The 19957-nt window shown below is 40.1% G+C and overlaps 1 protein-coding gene across 2 annotated transcripts in view; it reads left to right on the top strand.

Annotated features, from left to right (window-relative positions):
- Positions 1–19957, top strand: part of MYOM1 (myomesin 1) — a 142275-nt gene that overhangs the window by 65045 nt on the left and 57273 nt on the right. The window contains exons 14-18 of one of the 2 annotated variants that reach the window (XM_033439353.2): positions 9035–9159; positions 13699–13882; positions 14351–14525; positions 18123–18244; positions 19423–19710. In XM_033439353.2, the coding sequence (XP_033295244.1) occupies positions 9035–9159; positions 13699–13882; positions 14351–14525; positions 18123–18244; positions 19423–19710 (894 nt within the window). The remainder of the gene's footprint in view (positions 1–9034; positions 9160–13698; positions 13883–14350; positions 14526–18122; positions 18245–19422; positions 19711–19957) is intronic. The other variant, XM_033439354.2, reaches the window with a different exon arrangement.

The raw sequence follows: 19957 nt of genomic DNA, 5'->3' as shown, positions 1-19957 counted from the left end.
ATAATTGCTTTACAATGGTGTGTTAGTTTCTGCTTTATAACAAAGGGAATCAGTTATACATATACATATGTTCCCATATCTCTTCCCTCTTGCGTCTCCCTCCCTCCCACCCTCCCTATTCCACCCCTCTAGGTGGTCACAAAGCACCGAGCTGATCTCCCTGTGCTCTGCGGCTGCTTCCCGCTAGCTAGCTATTTTACGTTTGGTAGTGTATATATGTCCATGCCACTCTCTCACTTTGTCACAGCTTACCCTTCCCCCTCCCCATATCCTCAAGTCCATTCTCTAGTAGGTCTGTGTCTTTATTCCTGTCTTACCCCTAGGTTCTTCATGACATTTTTTTTCTTAAATTCCATATATATGTGTTAGCATATGGTATTTGTCTTTCTCTTTCTGACTTACTTCACTCTGTATGACAGACTCTAGGTCTATCCACCTCATTACAAATAGCTCAATTTCGTTTCTTTTTATGGCTGAGTAATATTCCATTGTATATATGTGCCACATCTTCTTTATCCATTCATCTGATGATGGACACTTAGGTTGTTTCCATCTCCTGGCTATTGTAAATAGAGCTGCAATGAACATTTTGGTACATGACTCTTTTTGAATTATGGTTTTCTCAGAGTATATGCCCAGTAGTGGGATTGCTGGGTCATATGGTAGTTCTATTTTTAGTTTTTTAAGGAACCTCCATACTGTTCTCCATAGTGGCTGTACCAATTCACATTTCCACCAGCAGTGCAAGAGGGTTCCCTTTTCTCCACACCCTCTCCAGCATTTATTGTTTCTAGATTTTTTTTTTTTTTTTTTGCCATGGCTCACAGGCCCAGCCGCTCCACGGCATGTGGGATCTTCCAGGACCAGGGCACGAACCTGTGTCCCCTGCATCGGCAGGCGGACTCTCAACCACTGCGCCACCAGGGAACGCCCGTGTTTCTAGATTTTTTGATGATGGCCATTCTGACTGGTGTGAGATGATATCTCATTGTAGTTTTGATTTGCATTTCTCTAATGATTAATGATGTTGAGCATTCTTTCATGTGTTTGTTGGCAGTCTGTATATCTTCTTTGGAGAAATGTCTATTTAGGTCTTCTGCCCATTTTTGGATTGGGTTGTTTGTTTTTTTGTTATTGAGCTGCATGAGCTGCTTGTAAATTTTGGAGATTAATCCTTTGTCAGTTGCTTCATTTGCAAATATTTTCTCCCATTCTGAGGGCTGTCTTTTGGTCTTGTTTATGGTTTCCTTTGCTGTGCAAAAGCTTTGAAGTTTCATTAGGTCCCACTTGTTTATTTTTGTTTTTATTTCCATTTCTCTAGGAGGTGGGTCAAAAAGGATCTTTTTGTGGTTTATGTCATAGAGTGTTCTGCCTATGTTTTCCTCTAAGAGTTTGATAGTTTCTGGCCTTACATTTAGGTCTTTAATCCATTTTCAGCTTATTTTTGTGTATGGTGTTAGGGAGTGATCTAACTCATACTTTTACATGTACCTGTCCAGGTTTCCCAGCACCACTTATTGAAGTGGCTGTCCTTCCTCCATTGTACATTCCTGCCTCCTTTATCAAAGATAAGGTGACCATATGTGCGTGGTTTTATCTCTGGGCTTTCTATCCTGTTCCATTGATCTTTCTGTTTTTGTGCCAGTACCATACTGCCTTGATTACTGTAGCTTTGTAGTATAGTCTGAAGTCAGGGAGCCTGATTCCTCCAGCTCCGTTTTTTGTTCTCAAGATTGCTTTGGCTATCCGGGGTCTTTTGTGTTTCCATACAAATTGTGAAATTTTTTGTTCTAGTTCTGTGAAAAATGCCAGTGGTAGTTTGATAGGGATTGCATTGAATCTGTAGATTGCTTTGGGTAGTAGAGTCATTTTCACAATGTTGGTTTTTCCAATCCAAGAAAATGGTATATCTCTCCATCTATTTGTATCATCTTTAATTTCTTTCATCAGTGTCTTATAATTTTCTGCATACAGGTCTTTTGTCTCCTTAGGTAGGTTTATTCCTAGATATTTTATTCTTTTTGTTGCAATGGTAAATGGGAGTGTTTTCTTGATTTCACTTTCAGATTTTTCATCATTAGTGCATAGGAATGCCAGAGATTTCTGTGCATGAATTTTGTATCCTGCTACTTTACCAAATTCATTGATTAGCTCTAGTAGTTTTCTGGTGGCATCTTTAGGATTCTCTATGTATACTATCATGTCATCTGCAAACAGTGACAGCTTTACTTCTTTTCCGATTTGGATTCCTTTTATTTCCTTTTCTTCTCTGATTGCTATGGCTAAAACTTCCAAAACTATGTTGAATAAGAGTGGTGAGAGTGGGCAACCTTGTCTTGTTCCTGATCTTAGTGGAAATGCTTTCAGTTTTTCACCATTGAGGACGATGTTGGCTGTGGGTTTGTCATATGTGGCCTTTATTACGTTGAGGAAAGTTCCCTCTATGCCTACTTTCTGGAGGGTTTTTATCATAAATGGGTGTTGAATTTTGTCGAAAGCTTTTTCTGCATCTATTGAGATGACCATATGGTTTTCTCCTTCAGTTTGTTAATATGGTGCATCACATCGATTGATTTGCATATATTGAAGAATCCTTGCATTCCTGGAATAAACCCCACTTGATCATGGTGTATGATCCTTTTAATGTGCTGTTGGATTCCGTTTGCTAGTATTTTGTTGAGGATTTTTGCATCTATGTTCATCAGTGATATTGGCCTGTAGTTTTCTTTCTTTGTGACATCCTTGTCTGGTTTTGGTATCAGGGTGATGGTGGCCTCGTAGAATGAGTTTGGGAGTGTTCCTCCCTCTGCTATATTTTGGAAGAGTTTGAGAAGGATAGGTGTTAGCTCTTCTCTAAATGTTGGATAGAATTCGCCTGTGAAGCCATCTGGTCCTGGGCTTTTGTTTGTTGGAAGATTTTTAATCACATTTTCAATTTCAGTGCTTGTGATTGGTCTGTTCATATTTTCTATTTCTTCCTGATTCAGTCTTGGCATGTTGTGCATTTCTAAGAATTTGTCCATTTCTTCCAGGTTGTCCATTTTATTGGCATAGAGTTGCTTGTAGTAATCTCTCATGATATTTTGTATTTCTGCAGTGTCAGTTGTTACTTCTCCTTTTTCATTTCTAATTCTATTGATCTGAGTCTTCTCCCTTTTTTTCTTGATGAGTCTAGCTAATGGTTTATAATTTTGTTTATCTTCTCAAAGAAACAGCTTTTAGTTTTATTGATCTTTGCTATCATTTCCTTCATTTCTTTTTCATTTATTTCTGATCTGATCTTGGTTTCTTTCCTTCTGCTAACTTTGCGGTTTTTTTGTTCTTCCTTCTCTAATTGCTTTAGGTGCAAGGTTAGGTTGTTTATTCAAGATGTTTCCTGTTTCTTAAGGTAGGATTGTATTGCTATAAACTTCCCTCTTAGAACTGCTTTTGCTGCATCCCATAGGTTTTGGGTCGTCGTGTCTCCATTGTCATTTGTTTCTAGGTATTTTTTGATCTCCTCTTTGATTTCTTCAGTGATCACTTCGTTATTAAGTAGTGTATTGTTTAGCTTCCATGTGTTTGTATTTTTTACAGATCTGTAATTGATATCTAGTCTCATAGCGTTGTGGTCGGAAAAGATACTTGATGCAATTTCAATTTTCTTAAATTTACCAAGACTTGATTTGTGACCCAAGATATGATCTATCCTGGAGAATGTTCCATGAGCACTGGAAAAGAATGTGTATTCTGTTGGTTTTGGATGGAATGTCCTATAAATATCAATTAAGTCCATCTTGTTTAATGTATCATTTAAAGCTTGTGTTTCCTTATTTATTTTCATTTTGGATGATCTGTCCATTGGTGAAAGTGGGGTGTTAAAGTCCCCTACTATGAATGTGTTACTGTCGATTTCCCCTTTTATGGCTGTTAGTATTTGCCTTATGTATTGAGGTGCTCCTATGTTGGGTGCATAAATATTTACATTTGTTATATCTTCTTGGATCAATCCCTTGATCATTATGTAGTGTCCTTCTTTGTCTCTTCTAATAGTCTTTATTTGAAAGTCTATTTTGTCTGATAGGAGAATTGCTTCTCCAGCTTTCTTTTGGTTTCCATTTGCATGGAATATCTTTTTCCATTTCCTCACTTTCAGTCTGTATGTGTCTCTAGGTCTGAAGTGGGTCTCTTGTAGACAGCATATAGATGGGTCTTGTTTTTGTATCCATTCAGCCAGTCTGTGTCTTTTGGTGGGAGCATTTAATCCATTTACATTTAAGGTAATTATCGATATGTATGTTCCTATTACCATTTTCTTAATTGTTTTGGGTTTGTTATTGTAGGTCTTTTCCTTTTCTTGTGTTTCTTGCCTAGAGAAGATCATTCAGCATTTGTTGTAAAGCTGGTTTGGTGGTGCTGAACTCTCTCAGCTTTTGCTTGTCTGTAAAGGTTTTAATTTCTCCATCAAATCTGAATGAGATCCGTGCTGGTAGAGTAATCTTGGTTGTAGGTTTTTCTCCTTCATCACTTTAAATATGTCCTGCCAGTCCCTTCTGGCTTGCAGAGTTTCTGCTGAAAGATCAGCTGTTAACCTTATGGGGATTCCCTTGTGTGTTATTTGTTTTTCCCTTGCTGCTTTTAATATGTTTTCTTTGTATTTAATTTTTGACAATATGTGTCTTGGAGTGTTTCTCCTTGGAGATTAATATGTGTCTTGATTAATATGTGTCTTGGAGTGTTGATTAATATGTGTCTTGGAGTGTTTCTCCTTAGATTTATCCTGTATGGGACTCTCTGTGCTTCCTAGACTTGATTATTTTCTTTCCCATATTAGGGAAGTTTTCAACTATAATCTCTTCAAATATTTTCTCAGTCCCTTTCTTTTTCTCTTCTTCTTCTGGAACCCCTATAATTCGAATGTTCGTGTGTTTAATGTTTTTCCAGAGGTCTCTGAGACTGTGTTCAGTTCTTTGCATTCTTTCTTCTTTATTCTGCTCTGCAGTAGTTATTTCCGCTATTTTATCTTCCAGGTCACTTATCCGTTCTTTTGCCTCAGTTATTCTGCTATTGATCCCTTCTAGAGTATTTTTAATTTCATTTATTGTGTTGTTCATCGTTGCTTGTTTCATCTTTAGTTCTCTAGGTCCTTGTTAAATGTTTCTTGCATTTTCTCTATTCTATTTCCAAGTTTTTGGATCATCTTTACTATCATTATTCTGAATTCTTTTTCATGTAGACTGCCTATTTCCTCTTCATTTGTTATGTCTGGTGGGTTTTTATCTTGCTCCTTCATCTGCTCTGTGTTTTTCTGTCTTCTCATTTTGCTTATCTTACTGTGTTTGGGGTCTCCTTTTTGCAGGCTGCACGTTCATAGTTCCCGTTGTTTTTGTTGTCTCTCCCCAGTGGCTAAAGTTGGTTCAGTGGGTTGTGTAGGCTTCCTGGTGGAGGGGACTAGTGCCTGTGTTCTGGTGGATGAGGCTGGATCTTGTCTTTCTGGTGGGCAGGTCCACGTCTGGTGGTGTGTTTTGGGATGTCTGTGGACTTATTATGATTTTAGGCAGCCTCTCTGCTAATGGGTGGGGTTGTGTTCCTGTCTTGCTAGTTGTTTGGCATAGGGTGTCCAGCACTGTAGCTTGCTGGTCGTTGAGTGAAGCCGGGTGCTGGTGTTGAGATGGAGATCTCTGGGAGATTTTCGCCATTTGATATTATGTGGAGCTGGGAGGTGTCTTGTGGACCAGTGTCCTGAAGTTGGCTCTCCTACCTCAGAGGCACAGCACTGACTCCTGTCTGCAGCACCAAGAGCCTTACATCCACACGGCTCAGAATAAAAGGGAGAAAAAGTAGAAAGAAAGAAAGAAAGAAGATAAAATAAAATGAAATAAAGTTATTAAAATAAAAAAATAATTATTAAGAAAAAAAAATTTTTTTAAGTAAAAAACCCCCCCAAAAAAACAAACAAACAAAAAAAAAGGACGGATAGAACCCTAGGACAAATGGTGAAAGCAAAGCTATACAGACAAAATCTCACACAGAATCATACACATACACACTCACAAAAAGAGGAAAAGTGGAAAAAATCCTAAATCTTGCTCTCGAAGTCCACCTCCTCAATTTGGGATGATTCCTTGTCTATTCAGGTATTCCACAGATGCAGGGCACATCAAGTTGATTGTGGAGATTTAATCCGCTGCTCCTGAGGCTGCTGGGAGAGATTTCCCTTTCTCTTCTTTGTTCTCACAGCTCCTGGGGTTCAGCTTTGGATTTGACCCCACCTCTGCTTGTAGGTTGGCGGAGGGCGTCTTTTCTTCGCTCAGACAGGACGGGGTTAAAGGAGCCGCTGATTCTGGGGCTCTGGCTCACTCAGGCCGGGGGAGGGAGGGGCACGGAGTGCGCGGCGAGCCTGCGGCGGCAGAGGCTGGCATGACGTTGCACCAGCCTGAGGCGCCGTGCGTTCTCCTGGGGAAGTTGTCCCTGGATCCTGGGACCCTGGCAGTGGTGGGCTGCACAGGCTCCCTGGAAGGGGGGTGTGGACAGTGACCTGTGCTCGCACACAGGCTTCTTGGTGGCGGCAGCAGCAGCCTTAGCGTCTCATGCCCGTCTCTGGGGTCCGCGCTTTTAGCCGCGGCTCGCGCCCATCTCTGGAGCTCCTTTAAGCAGCGCTCTTAATCCCCTCTCCTCACACACCAGGAAACAAAGAGGGAAGAAAAAGTCCCTTGCCTCTTCGGCAGGTCCAGACTTTTTCCCTGACTCCCTCCCGGCTAGCCGTGGTGCACTAACCCCTTCAGGCTGTGTTCACTCCGCCAGTCCTCTCCCTGCGCTCTGACTGAAGCCCGAGCTTCCGCTCCCAGTCCCGCCCACCCAGGTGCGTGAGCAGACAAGCCTCTCGGGCTGGTGAGTGCCGGTCGGCCCCATCCTCTGCGCGGGAATCTCTGCGCTTTGCCCTCCGCATCCCTGTTGCTGTGCTCTCCTCCACGGCTCCGAAGCTTCCCTCCTCCACCACCCGCAGTCTCCGCCCACGAAGCGGCTTCTAGTGTGTGGAAACCTTTCCTCCTTCACGGCTCCCTCCCACTGGTGCAGGTCCCGTCCCTATTCTTTTGTCTCTGTTTATTCTTTTTCCTTTTGCCCTACCCAGGTATGTGGGGAGTTTCTTGGCTTTTGGGAGGTCTGAGGTCTTCTGCCAGCATTCAGTAGGTGTTCTGTAGGAGTTGTTCCATGTGTAGATGTACTTCTGGTGTATCTGTGGGGAGGAAGGTGATCTCCGCGTCTTACTCTTCCGCCATCTTCCCCTAGATCCTCCTTTTTTTTTTTTTAATGACATGTCAGACATTTTGAATTTATGTTGTGTGGTGCCGGATATAAATATTCTTGTCTATATGTCTATATTCTTGTCTATATGTCTATATGTCTATATGTCTATAAATATTCTTGAGCTTTGTTCTGGGGAAACAATTTGATTCTTTCAAGGTTTGCTTTTGTTTGGTGGCATCAGAGCAGCCTTTAGTGTAGCCGTAATTTGGCTGAATTACAGAGGTAGTACTTTTCTGAGTACTACCGGATGCCCCATGAGTTAGGAGATTTCCAGTCTGGCTGGTGGGAGGGTGAACTCTCCCAGGTCCTTTGAGAGCTTTCAGAATTTTTCTCTCCAGTTCTTTTGTGTGGGTGTTCCCGGCCTCAGGTGCTTTCCTTGTATGCATGTGCTGATCAATACTAAGGTGAATACTCCAAAGGGACCCCCTCAAGTCTCTGAAGCCTTTCTCTCTGTGCAGCCTTTTCCTCCCCATGACTCTCTCTGTGCACACTTTGCCCTCCCTGGAATTACAGCTTCTTCTCCACTCAGGGAGACTGCCAGGCTCCACCTGGGTTTCTCTTCCTGAGCTGCTGCCTTGAAACTCCCTCCAGACAGTAAGCTGGGACAGTGGTAGGGCTCATCTAATTTTCCAGCTATGGGGTATCATTGTCCTATGATGACTGATGTCCAATGTCTATAAATGGTCATTTCATATATTTTGCTCATTATTTTACTTGTTTCACATGGAAGGGCCACTCCAATGTCAAGAACTGTAGAGGGTCTAAAGCTTCACCCTACTTACGAGCCATCAAGTTTCATAGCAGTTTCATAGATGCTGACAAAAGGCATGAGACTCCCGGGTCCGAGAGAAAGGGCTCTGTTACCCACAGCACAGCAGACAGCATGAGCTTCGTGTTTTCACTGGTCCCCCTGCTTCCCTGAGCCCCACAGGGCGATGTGGAGCCACACATGTGGACGCTGCCCATGCAGAGATCTGCGTCACAGCTGAGAAAGCTTGCCCTTAGGAAACCCCAGTCTTACAAGGGAGCTGCTCACCAACCTACTCAAAGTTTCTTGGAGAAAGACATTATCTTTACTATTCTGGTCAGAAACAACTCTCTGACCTAGAGGATATACTATTTCTGTATTCCAAGGTTGTTTGCCACCCAAGCATACTTGAAAAGATATTCTGTCAAAAAACTGATTTAAGATACGCAGAAGGGCTCCCCTGGTGGCGCAGTGGATAAGAATCCACCTGCCAGTGCAGGGGACACAGGTTTGAGCCGTGGTCTGGGAAGATCCCACATGCCGCAGAGCAACTAAGCCCGTGTGCCACAACTACTGAGCCTGTGCTCTAGAGCCTGCCAGCCACAACAAGAGAAGCCACCGCTATGAGAAGGCCACGCCCCACAATGAAGAGTAGCCCCCGCTCACCACAACTAGAGAAAGCCTGCATGCAGCAACAAAGACCCAACGCAGCCAAAAATAAAATAAATTTATAAAAAAAAAGTAAGATGTGCAGAAAACATAACTTGTGTCATTGCTACTGTTTTTCAGGACTGTAAGGAAATTAAAATTGTCAAGCAAAGAAAGTAAAATTGTGGCTTTGAATGAATGAATGAATGAATGAAAGTTTTAGGAAGAATTTTAAGGACAAGGTACTTCTTTTTACTGTAGAGCAGTAATTAGCTCTTCCTCCCTCTGTGACTCTTGAGTGCCCTGGGCTTCCCAAGTGTGTGCCCCTCACTATTCCCTGTTGTTTTTCAGAGGGTATTGTTCCCGGGCCCCCCACAGACCTCTCTGTCATCGAGGCCACACAGAGCTACGTGGTGCTGAGCTGGAAGCCCCCCCGTCAGCGTGGCCATGAGGGCATCCTCTACTTTGTAGAAAAGGTAAGACTCTGGGATCGACATTATACCTCTTAAGACTTCTTCAAGATTTCTTTAAGGAAGTAGAGATTAAATTTCTATTGTGTCCTGAACTTTTTAAACTCTTATAAACTGTAAACAATTTCTATAGAAAAATGTGTATCACACAGAACTTTGCCTTAAAGTTCAGGGGGTTTATGGATCCCTGAGGGTCACCCATAGACTCCTACAAGGTCCACAGACCCCAACTCATAACCCTTCTAAGAAGAGAAATGTTCCTGAAACTGTAGATTGCCTCTGTGACACTGTTTTCTCGACACTTTTTCTGTCTCCCTTGCCCTAGAAATGCCTTTTCATCTCTCTGCACTTGTCCTTCTGCAGGAAGGGTAGATGGGCGAGAGGAATAGAAGTTTCAATACTTTCAAATGGCTGCGAGAGTGAAGACAGAAAGTCCTCACATGCTCCCTCGAGCTTGGCTGGCACTACTCTAAATGCCGGTGGGAGAGTGGGGTCAGGGGTTACAATCAAGAAAGATACTGGCTAGTTCTTTCCCTCAAATATCTTACAATTATATTGTAGTTATCTTGGAGAGGGCAGCATACAATGAAGGCCTAAAATGGGTGGAATGATGAGAATTACATGTGAATCTATCCTATACCCATATTTGAGAGGAGTTCTAATAAGTATTTATGCTGAGAAAATGGAGAAAAGCAAGACCTGGACAAGACATTATCTGGGGGAGCTACCCCAGCTGCAAGTGCACAGGGGAGCACCTGCCAGGCAAGGCACAGGGCCCGGGGTGGGCGGAGGAAGTCCGCGCCTAAAGGGATCATTGGTACTGGAAAAGGGCATTTAAAGAGAATGTGCTGAAACTGAGGTTCCAAATCCATTGTTAAGAAGGTTTTGATTAGGATATAATTGAAAAAAATTAAAATAAGTTTATCTTATCTTGTCTGTAAGAACATTTTTATTGGCAGTTACGCACCACTTTTTAGAACAATGAATGAAACAACTGTGTGTACTTTTTTGTTATATTTTATTTTTATAAAATTCTGTGATAGCCTGTCAAGGTATCATTTACATTTTGCTTTCATAGAAAAATCATAGAAAAGGTCATTTTTTTTTTTGCAAAAGTGTTATGGAGCTCAATTAATTTTCCTAAAGTCCTCTCTTTTACCTTTAATGCTACTCTGATCATTCAGTTTCAGAACACCTATTAGATCACCTTCCCTGACAATTATTACAAGAGAATAGATATCATAGGAATATAGGTGTAGGCAAACATCTGCAAATTAGGTAACAACGTAAAAGCAATATTCGACTATCTTTATGGCCTTTTAATTATTTCTAATTAGCAGCTCTTGAGAAAATTATACTGGAGCTAAAAACACTAGGGTCTGTGGTTTCCCTTTATTAATTGTTATACTTTTCTTTGATGAGGACATTTAACTCACATCTTTAGGAGCTTTCCTCACTTGCTTCTTATCCCTAACAAATCGGTAACAATAAGCGGATCATCTCTTCAACGTGTAATATGGACATCTTCAAAGAAATTCTGATTTTACCAAAATAATACTAAAAATTTATATTTTTATTAATTTTTATATTTTCTAGATATTAGCTTCAAATAAAATATAACTTGAGTAGCATTCTTGATTTAAAAATTTTTCCCTCAATTTTTTTTAATAGAGGACAAGACAATGAGTGATAAACATTCACTTCCTGTGGTGTTTAATACACCTTCCCCAGTGAATCCTTTTGAAATGCTCCACATGAAGACGGTTCTGAATAAGCTCTGTTACAGTAATTACCATCTTTCTTAGAATAATGGCACAGTAAGAACCTACTACCGAGGCCTTTTCTTGAGATGAGTCAACTTTTAGCTTCTGTTGAGCATCTCCTCTGGTCACATAAACACGAATTTCTCCACGAAAGTCTGTCACTTTTCCAGGCCTAAATACGTGAGCCAGGTTAAAATTTAAATGTTCTTCCAGCATTGCACCTGTTCGTATGGAACAGAAGGGACATTTATGAGTGCGGCATGGGTAAAGAGGCCTGTACAGGCACCACAGACAGACAAAAGGGCCAGGACATTGAGGTAGTAGGGGAGCAGCACACATCCAGAGACCTGGGGCACATTTACAGAGGAACTGTCCAAATGCTAGACCATTCTCCTGAGCCAAGTCTCAGATTATCTCTGATGAGCCACTTCTATCTAATACGTTGACCTTTCTTAAGGGAGATGTTCCCATGCTCTCGTCCTGTGGCGAGTTTCCATCCCCAGGATGTTCACGCCTACAGCAGTGCTGCCTCTTTGGTTACCCCTGGGCTTGCATTTCTTCATGGAACTCTTTACCTGGGATTTGCACATAAAGGACGAACTTGCCTGTCATGGTGACAGGCTTGCAACCAGTTATGCCATGTCTGTGAGCTCTGAAATGGTTGATATTGAGAGGAATTAGATAAATCGGGTCTCAGCACTCCCAACCCTTCCATCCTGCTATGTTCTTTTCAGCCCCCCAATTTTTCCCCAGATGTCTTATGTTTTCAGCTCTTTCTCTCATTCCCCTATCAGAAGTCTGGTCATGTCAGAGGCAAGGATTGTATTACTTGGTAGCTCTGTTTCTATCAAAGGAATAAATATAGCTAATGTTTACAAGGACCAGATACTGTTCTAAGCTCTGCATGTGTTAACTCACTTAATTCTTACTGTAATTCTATGAGGGAAATACTTTCATTTACATTATGTCTATTTTGTAAATGAGGAAACTGAAGCATAGATGGGGTATATAATTTGCCCAAGATCACACAACTAGGAAGAGACAGAGCTAAGATTTGAACCCTAGCAGTCTGGCTCAGGTCCATGTATCCAGCTCTTATACATTGCTGCCTTTCAACCTTCCCAAGCCTAAGTCTCCTCTGGAAAACCTCAGTAATCACACAATATTACCTCCACAGTACCTACTTCAGAGCACAGTTGAGGGGATTAAAGAGTTACAATGGGGTAAAGTTCTTAGCACACTGAAATGCAGCTACTATTTTTATTATGAAAGTGTAAATGACTGATAAATGTTTATGTGTTCCCTAAGGGAGAAAATGTCAAAATGAGTCAAAGCCATAAACTAAAGGATAAAAAGTCTGGGAGAATTCTGTCCGTCAGTGGGGAGCAGATTGACTGTTTGGGGGAATTTATCCTCTCTACCCTCCCACACACAACTGACACATTATCATAAAAGGCACTGCAAGGGACTTCAGAGGTTAGCTTGTCAAATTTGCTTATTTTACAGATGATGACACTAATGTGACTTTCCCAGGATCACATATCTCGTTGTTACCAAAGCTAGGACCAGAATCGGTGCCTCTGAGTTCTTTTCACCATACCGTATTGCCTCTCATTTCAAGTCAATGAAGATTATGCTGAGTGATGTACCAATAAACTTATTGTCCCCCAAATTTATCATTCTTGACAACTGGTCAGTCTATCACAAGGTTTGGATTTCCAGAAAAGTCTCTTAAAACTGTTCAGAAGTTCTGGAGCAAAGTCACTTCTGCTACCTTGGGCAGAGCTGAAAGTTATAATAGTAGGGAAAAAGGATTACTGAAGACTGCTGATAGTTTTCTTACTGTATTCTGTACCTAAGCTCAAATACACACCACATTCTTCTTTCAGGGATTTCAAAGTCACTGTAGATCAATTTAATTTCAAGGATAAAATATCTTTAAATTGGTTTTCCCCATTATTTATTCTAAAATATGGGCAAAAAAATAACATTTTCTTTATCTTACACTAACTTTATGCATTCAGAATTCAGAAAAATTTATTAATTCAGAAACAAAAATTGTTGATTATCTACTATGTGCTAGATAACAATTCCAGGCTCTGGGGTATAGCAGTGAACAAGACAGCTCGCTGAACTTGTTTCACTGGAATTTACTTTCCAATGAAGGAGACAACAAATAAATAATTTAATTTCAAGTGTTGATAAGTGTTTTGGTGAAAAATAAAGCAGAGTAAGTAAGGGATACAGAGAGATAGGAAAGGAGCAAATAAAGCTTTCAGATTGGTAATGGAAGGAGGGTGATCAAGTGGGCCTTTCTGAGGAGATGGTATATGAGCACAGACCTGCATGATGTTATAAGACATTAAATAAAACACAATTAAAATAACACAGTTCATAACAACATAGTGGAAATTTAAGTATAAGTATCTAACATAGCATATTAAATTTAATTACCTACCCTAAGAATTAGAAAAGTATCTGACCCCAAACTATCATCTAAATAAATTAAGGGCTTTTGTAAGTAGACCAATGATCTTATTTCATTAAAAAGGAAGTGAAGTATTAAAGCAGCATATTTGTTCAACAATACAGCCATATTTGATTTAGATAATCCTGTGTACTTCAGATGTTTCATACCCCATTTCCCCCAAATCTCTTTTGCAGTCCAGCTTGCATAACAGGTAGTAGTTTGTTGGCAGATAAACGAACTTCAAGATGCCTGGCTTAGAGTTCCAGTTTATTCTTTCTGTGCTTTCAATGGATTCCACTGTTCTGGCTACAGTGTGATGCAGGAACAGAAAACTGGCAGCAGGTGAACATGGAGCTCCCTGTGAAGTCTCCCCGCTTTGCTCTGTTTGACTTGACTGAGGGGAAATCCTACCGGTTCCGAGTCCGCTGCTCCAATTCAGCAGGAATTGGTGAGCCCTCCGAGGCAACGGAAGTGACCATGGTTGAGGACAAACTTGGTAAGTATAGAGTTTGCTTGAGCCACTGTAAACTTATTTAACTTCAATTCAAGAGAGGATTCCAAAGCAAGAATCTTATTGGAATATGTATATATTCAAAAGTAAAAATCATGACATCCTTTTTTCATATTATTAATGTAATTGATGACTGTACTTGATACATTAAAATTTTTCATTATTATGAATTATTATGAAAAGTACACTTCTCCAGGAGTTTCAACAGTATTGCTAATGTATTTTTTTCTGGAAGGGGTTGGTATGTTCCTGGGTGTTTAGTTTCTCATTGTACTCCCAAGCTAGCATATTTTAAAAAACTTTCTGCTTTAACAAATATATTATAAAAGAACTGTGTGTTTGACGTGACTACTAGTGTAAAATTTATATATGTGTGTGCATGTCTGTGCACATGTGATAAGAATGAATTTCTAAACCACATTGGGCTGGACCATCATTTCCCTCTTTTCTCAGACATCCCCAAGCCCCCGAGCAATATCATCCCAAGCAGAAATACAGACACATCAGTTGTCGTTACGTGGGAGGAATCCAAAGATGCTAAGGAGCTGGTCGGGTACTACATAGAGTCAAGTATTGTTGGCTCTGGCAAGTGGGAGCCCTGCAACAACAACCCCGTGAAGGGCACAAGGTAACCGCAATATGCAGGATGGGTGGGGGGGGGAGTGGGGGTATGACACTGGAGCCACAGGGGCTGAGGAAAGGACCGCAGACATGAACCCAAAGAGCAGCACAAGCATCAAACACAGGGAGATTATTAAAAACATTATGCTCTGAATATCCAGGTGAACTTAAAATTGAACATGTCTACAGCCATACATTTGAAAAAAGGATTACTAGTGATATTAAACACTTAGAAACACACAATGCCAGCTATGATAAGAGATCATTTCATAGCTCTTTTCTGATTCTTTCCCTGTATGCTGTTTGTCCTTTTTAACCCTCTGTTCGTGTTTTAATACCCAGTGTGATACTAGATTTCAAGGATCTAATAGGCTCTAGCGAACGTAAATTAACCAGACATTTTATTTTATTTTTATTTATTACTTTTTTTTGGCCATGCTGCGTGGCATGTGGGATCTTAGTTCCCTGACCAGGGATCAAACCTGTGCCCCCTGCATTGGAAGCACAGAGTCTTAACCACTGGACCACCAGGGAAGTCCCTTATTATTATTTTTTAAATTCAAGTATAATTGACCTACAACACTATGTTAGTTATAGGTGCACAACATAGTGATTCAATATTTCTATACATTACAAAATTATCTCCACGATAAGTCTAATTACCATCTGCCAGCATTGCAAAGCTATTACAATATTATTGGCTATATTCCCTGTGCTATAATTTCATCCCCATGACTCATTCATTTTGTAGCTGGAAGTTTGTAACCCTTAATCCCCTTCACCTATTTCACTCACCCCTGACCCTGCTCCCCTCTGTCAAACAACTGTTTGTTCTCTATATCTATGAGTCTGTTTCTGTTTTGTTAACGTTTGTTCATTTGTTTTGTTTTTTAGATTCCACATAGAAGTGAAATGAAATCATATGGTATTTGTCTTTCTCTTTTTGACTTATTTCACTTAGCATAATACCCTCTAGGTTCATCCATGTTGCAAATGACAAGCCTTCGTTCTTTTTATGGCTGAGTAATGGTCCATTGTATATATATGCCACATCTTCTTTATCCATTCATCTATCAGTGGAAACTTAGGTTGCTTCCATATCTTGGCTATTGTAAATAATGCTGCAGTGAATATAGGGACACATGTATCTTTTTGAATTAGTGTTTCTGTTTTCTTCAGAAAAATACCCAGAAGTGGAATTGCTGGATGGTATGGTAGTTCTATTTTTAATTTTTTGAGGAACCACCATACTCTTTTCCATAGTGTTTGTACCAATTTACATCCCACCAGCAGTGCATGAGCGTTCCCTTTCCTCCACATCCTTGCCACCGCTTGTTGTTTCTTGTCTTTTTGAGAATATACATTCTGACAGGTGTGAGGTGATAGCTCATTGTGGTTTTGATTTGCATTTCCCTGATGGCTAATGATGTTGAGCATATTTTCATGTGCTTTTTGGCCATCTGTATGTCTTCTTTGGGAAAATATCTATTCAGATCCTCTGCCCATCTTTTAATTGGGTTGTTTGGGGGATTTTTGACGTTAAGTTTTATGAGGTTTTTTTTTTATATTTGGGATATTCACCCCTTATCAGATATATCATTTGCTTATGTCTTCTTCCATTCAGTAAGTGGCTTTTTCATTTTGTTGATAGTTTCCTTTACTGTACAAAAGCTTTTTCATTTGCTGTAGTCCCACTTGTTTATTTTTGCTTTTGTTTCCCTTGCCTGAGGAGACAGAGCCAAAAAAATATTATAAGACCAATGTCAGAGAGCATATTGCCTATGCTATCTTCTAGGACTTTCATGGCCTCAGATCTTGCATTTAAGTCTAATCCATTTTGAGTTTATATTTGTATATGGTGTGAGAAAGTAGTCCAGTTTGATTCTTGTTCATGTAGCTGTCCAGTGTCATAAATTATGCAGGCATTTTAAATGAGCAGAAAAAAGTATCAACATTTTACAAATTTTGAACATCAATATGGTTAAATCCAGTGCTGAGGAGATATAAACACCAAAATAAAGACATTCAGAATACTTTACTGTCTCCTTGTGTCTGTTTCTAATGTGAGGAGGGTTATTTTTTCTTGCTTTTGAATATTTTATCAACCAGCTTTGCAAGTTGATGATGGATTCTGGCCTGCATCCAAATTCTGAGTCTCCTTTGATTTAGGACCAACCTCAGAGGAGACTCACCCCATCCCAATTGTCAAGCAGGCTTGTTAGGCAGCTTCTGACTTGGCCACTTCTATGTCCAAGGACCCCCAGAGGATGAGTCGTTCCTTTTGTAGAACAGGAGAGAATGAAGACAAACCAGCTAACGGGAGAAGGCAATATGTTTTGCAAGAGATTCATTTAGCCTGTTTGTGTACTTCACGTTTACTCTGAGTTCCCCACATTTTCTGGGGACTATTTAGAAATTTTCATGGAGGGTAAGGCAGAGTCTGCCTTTCCATAAATAGAACGGAGCTGCTCAAGGGCCGGCACCATTTTTTATTCATCTTTGTATCCTCAGTACCTAGCTCAGTGTCTGGAACACTGAAGTGCTTAATAAATGTTTACTGAACTGAGCTGGCCTACATTATGACTGCCCTTATTAAGTATTTCAACATGCTAATAGTGATAGAGTCATTAGCAGACCAGTTATTTCCTCTGCTTACAGTCCTCAGGATGCATTAGAATGTTACAGTCATTCATGAAACAGTTTTTCTTTATAGCCATAATAGCTATTAAAGAGTGGGGTTGTTTTATGTGTCAAACTGCCCATGGATTCGCACCTCATTATTGGACCCTTAAATGCAAATGACAATTCTGGAGTCAACTTCTCAAGTAATTGTACCTTCCATGGCATGCAGGGAGGCAGTGAGTAGGCCTCTATGACTAAGGCAGCCAGTGCCTTACAGCTATAAGTATATCCCTGAAATAGTCATTAATCGTGTTATTAATACCACCTATTATTTATTAAATGCCTCCTATAGCCAGGCCCCGTAATAGGTACTATATATACTTTTTGCTAAAGTTTTTAAATTTATTTTTAATTTTTTAACTAAAGTATAGTTGATTTACAATGTTTCAGGTATACAGCAAAGTGATTCTGTTTAATATATATTCTTTTCTGAATTCCTTTCTGTCATAGGTTATTACAAGATATTGAATATAGTTCCCTGTGCTATACAGTACAAATAGATAAACAAGCGTTGTTTATCTGTTTTATATATAGTAGTGTGTATCTGTTAATCCCAAATTCCTAATTTATCCCTCCCCGCCCCCCTGGTGCTGTATATACTTTATGGTCAATCTTCACACAAAATTTACCATGTAGGCGTTATTACCTCCATTTTACTGATAAGCACACGTAGGCTCAAAAGGGTAGGGTGTTTGTGCAGGGGCTAACCAAGACTCCTCATCGTCTGACAGAGTGAATTTAGAAAATTGCCTGAGGTGCCTTCTTGCTTAATGTACATATGTTACCTGCATCTCTCTACATCTTTTTCTTCCTTTTAAAAAATGAATCATTCTCATAAAGCCAGATCATTCCATTAAGCTAACAATCAACTTCCCTAACCTTCCTCCTGGGAAAGTTTCTTTAAAACTTTCTTTCCTTTCAGGTTTACTTGTCATGGATTGACTACCGGTCAGAGTTATATTTTCCGGGTCAGAGCAGTTAACGCAGCTGGACTTAGTGAATATTCACAAGATTCAGAAGCAATCGAAGTAAAAGCTGCTATTGGTAAGTTCTCAGAAAAATGAATTTTTCTAAGTTACAACGAAAGGTACCATCCTCTTCAGAAATTGTGTAAAACTTCTAGTATTGCTCGATGATTCCGTCCTCAGATGATCATTGTCTCTGACTCCAGGTGACCTCTAACCTTCCATAGCTCTCATTTTACAGATCTTCATCACTTATCCAGATTCTGTGCATCTGTAGCCTTTTCCTCTTCACCAGTCCGAGTTTCCTCAGATATTTCCCATTGTGTGAATCTCCGTTCTAACTTCGTGCTCATCCGGGAGTATGAAGTGCCACCCGATTCCATGAGGTGGTGCATCACCCGTAACACAGAGCATCTCACACCTAAAAGCTGTTTCATCTGCGGCACAGCCTGGCTTGTTCTCAGTAACAGCACATTAACCTGCTTTTTATAAACTGCTAAAATTTGTGCGAGACATGTGTGGTTGCTTGATATGTTTCATCTCTGCTGGCAAAGTAACCAACAGAATAAAACCAGTAATAAAGTAATTATATGTATGTACAGTGATGTACCTTCCAATCTCAAGGTGGGAAAGGGACCCAGGTATTTCAGGGCAATTAAATTGAAATCTGTGATGTAGTAGCACATATTTAAAGAGAAAGATTATTTAATATCAGTTATCTTCAGTTAGCACCCCATATTACTTTTCAACATTCCTTAGAATATGTTTGTATTATAAGGACATAGTGAACATGCGTCTTTGAAGTTGGGAGGTACAGACCATTACTATATCAGTAAGGTACATAACTCTAATTGTTATATAATCAAGATCTTCAATGTTTGTCTCCTGTGCACTTTATGGTCCTTTTTTCCCCCATTCTGTTGAATAATGGAGCTCTCTCAAGAAATGTCTGAGAAGTGCTTGTTCTTATATTTACTTGGGTCCTGCAAATCAGAATGGTTTCTGTTCTGTCTGTGGTTTTTTTGTTCTCATTTCTTCTATTTTGAAAATATGGAAATGTTGAAATGCTTCCTTGGTGTAAGTTATGTGAAATGTATGCTTTCCATATTTCTTGCAAAGCCAAGTGATTTCCGTTAAACCGAGATTGCTTTTGTTCTGTTTGTGGTGCTAATGTTTTTCTCGTTTGTTCTATGAAGTAAGAGCACTCTGTACTGTGTCCTGTTTCAAAGTGTTTCTGTTGTTATCTGGCAATTGTAGGGGGAGGAGTGTCTCCAGCTGTGTGGCCTGAACTGAGTGATATACCAGGTGGACTAACAGACTCCAGGGGAGGCATGCATGACACCTCCCAGACAACTTTTAAGAAAGATGCTTTGCTTGGTAGCAAACTTAACAAACCTTCACTACCCAGTAGCTCTCACAACCTGGGCCAAACAGAAGTGAGTAAAGTAAGTGAAACAGTTCAGGAAGAGCTTTTCCCACCACTACAGAAAGCAGCTGTTAAGGGGAAAAGTAAGTCTGACCCTCTGAAAAAGAAGAAGGATCTAGGTGAGAGTTGAAACAGTAAAAGCATCCTGTCTGTTTCCATGAGTGTCCTCACCACTTGTTGTCCAGATCACCTTCTTCCATCTGTGTTCACTTTCATCAGTGTTCATTCTTAATTTTATGTTTTCAGTTATCCATTTGTAATACTTTTGTTTAATTAGTTGTGAAAGTAATTTTATAGGGGTTTGGCTTTGACACATAATTCATTGTGCTTAATGACAATAGAATATTTGAAGTAATTTGGCTATAG

The sequence above is a fragment of the Orcinus orca genome, chromosome 15 (genome assembly GCF_937001465.1).
Source record: "Orcinus orca chromosome 15, mOrcOrc1.1, whole genome shotgun sequence".
NCBI classification, from domain to species: domain Eukaryota; kingdom Metazoa; phylum Chordata; class Mammalia; order Artiodactyla; family Delphinidae; genus Orcinus; species Orcinus orca.
The sequence above is the reverse complement of the archived record's forward strand: the minus strand, read 5'-3'. Positions and strand labels throughout refer to the sequence as shown.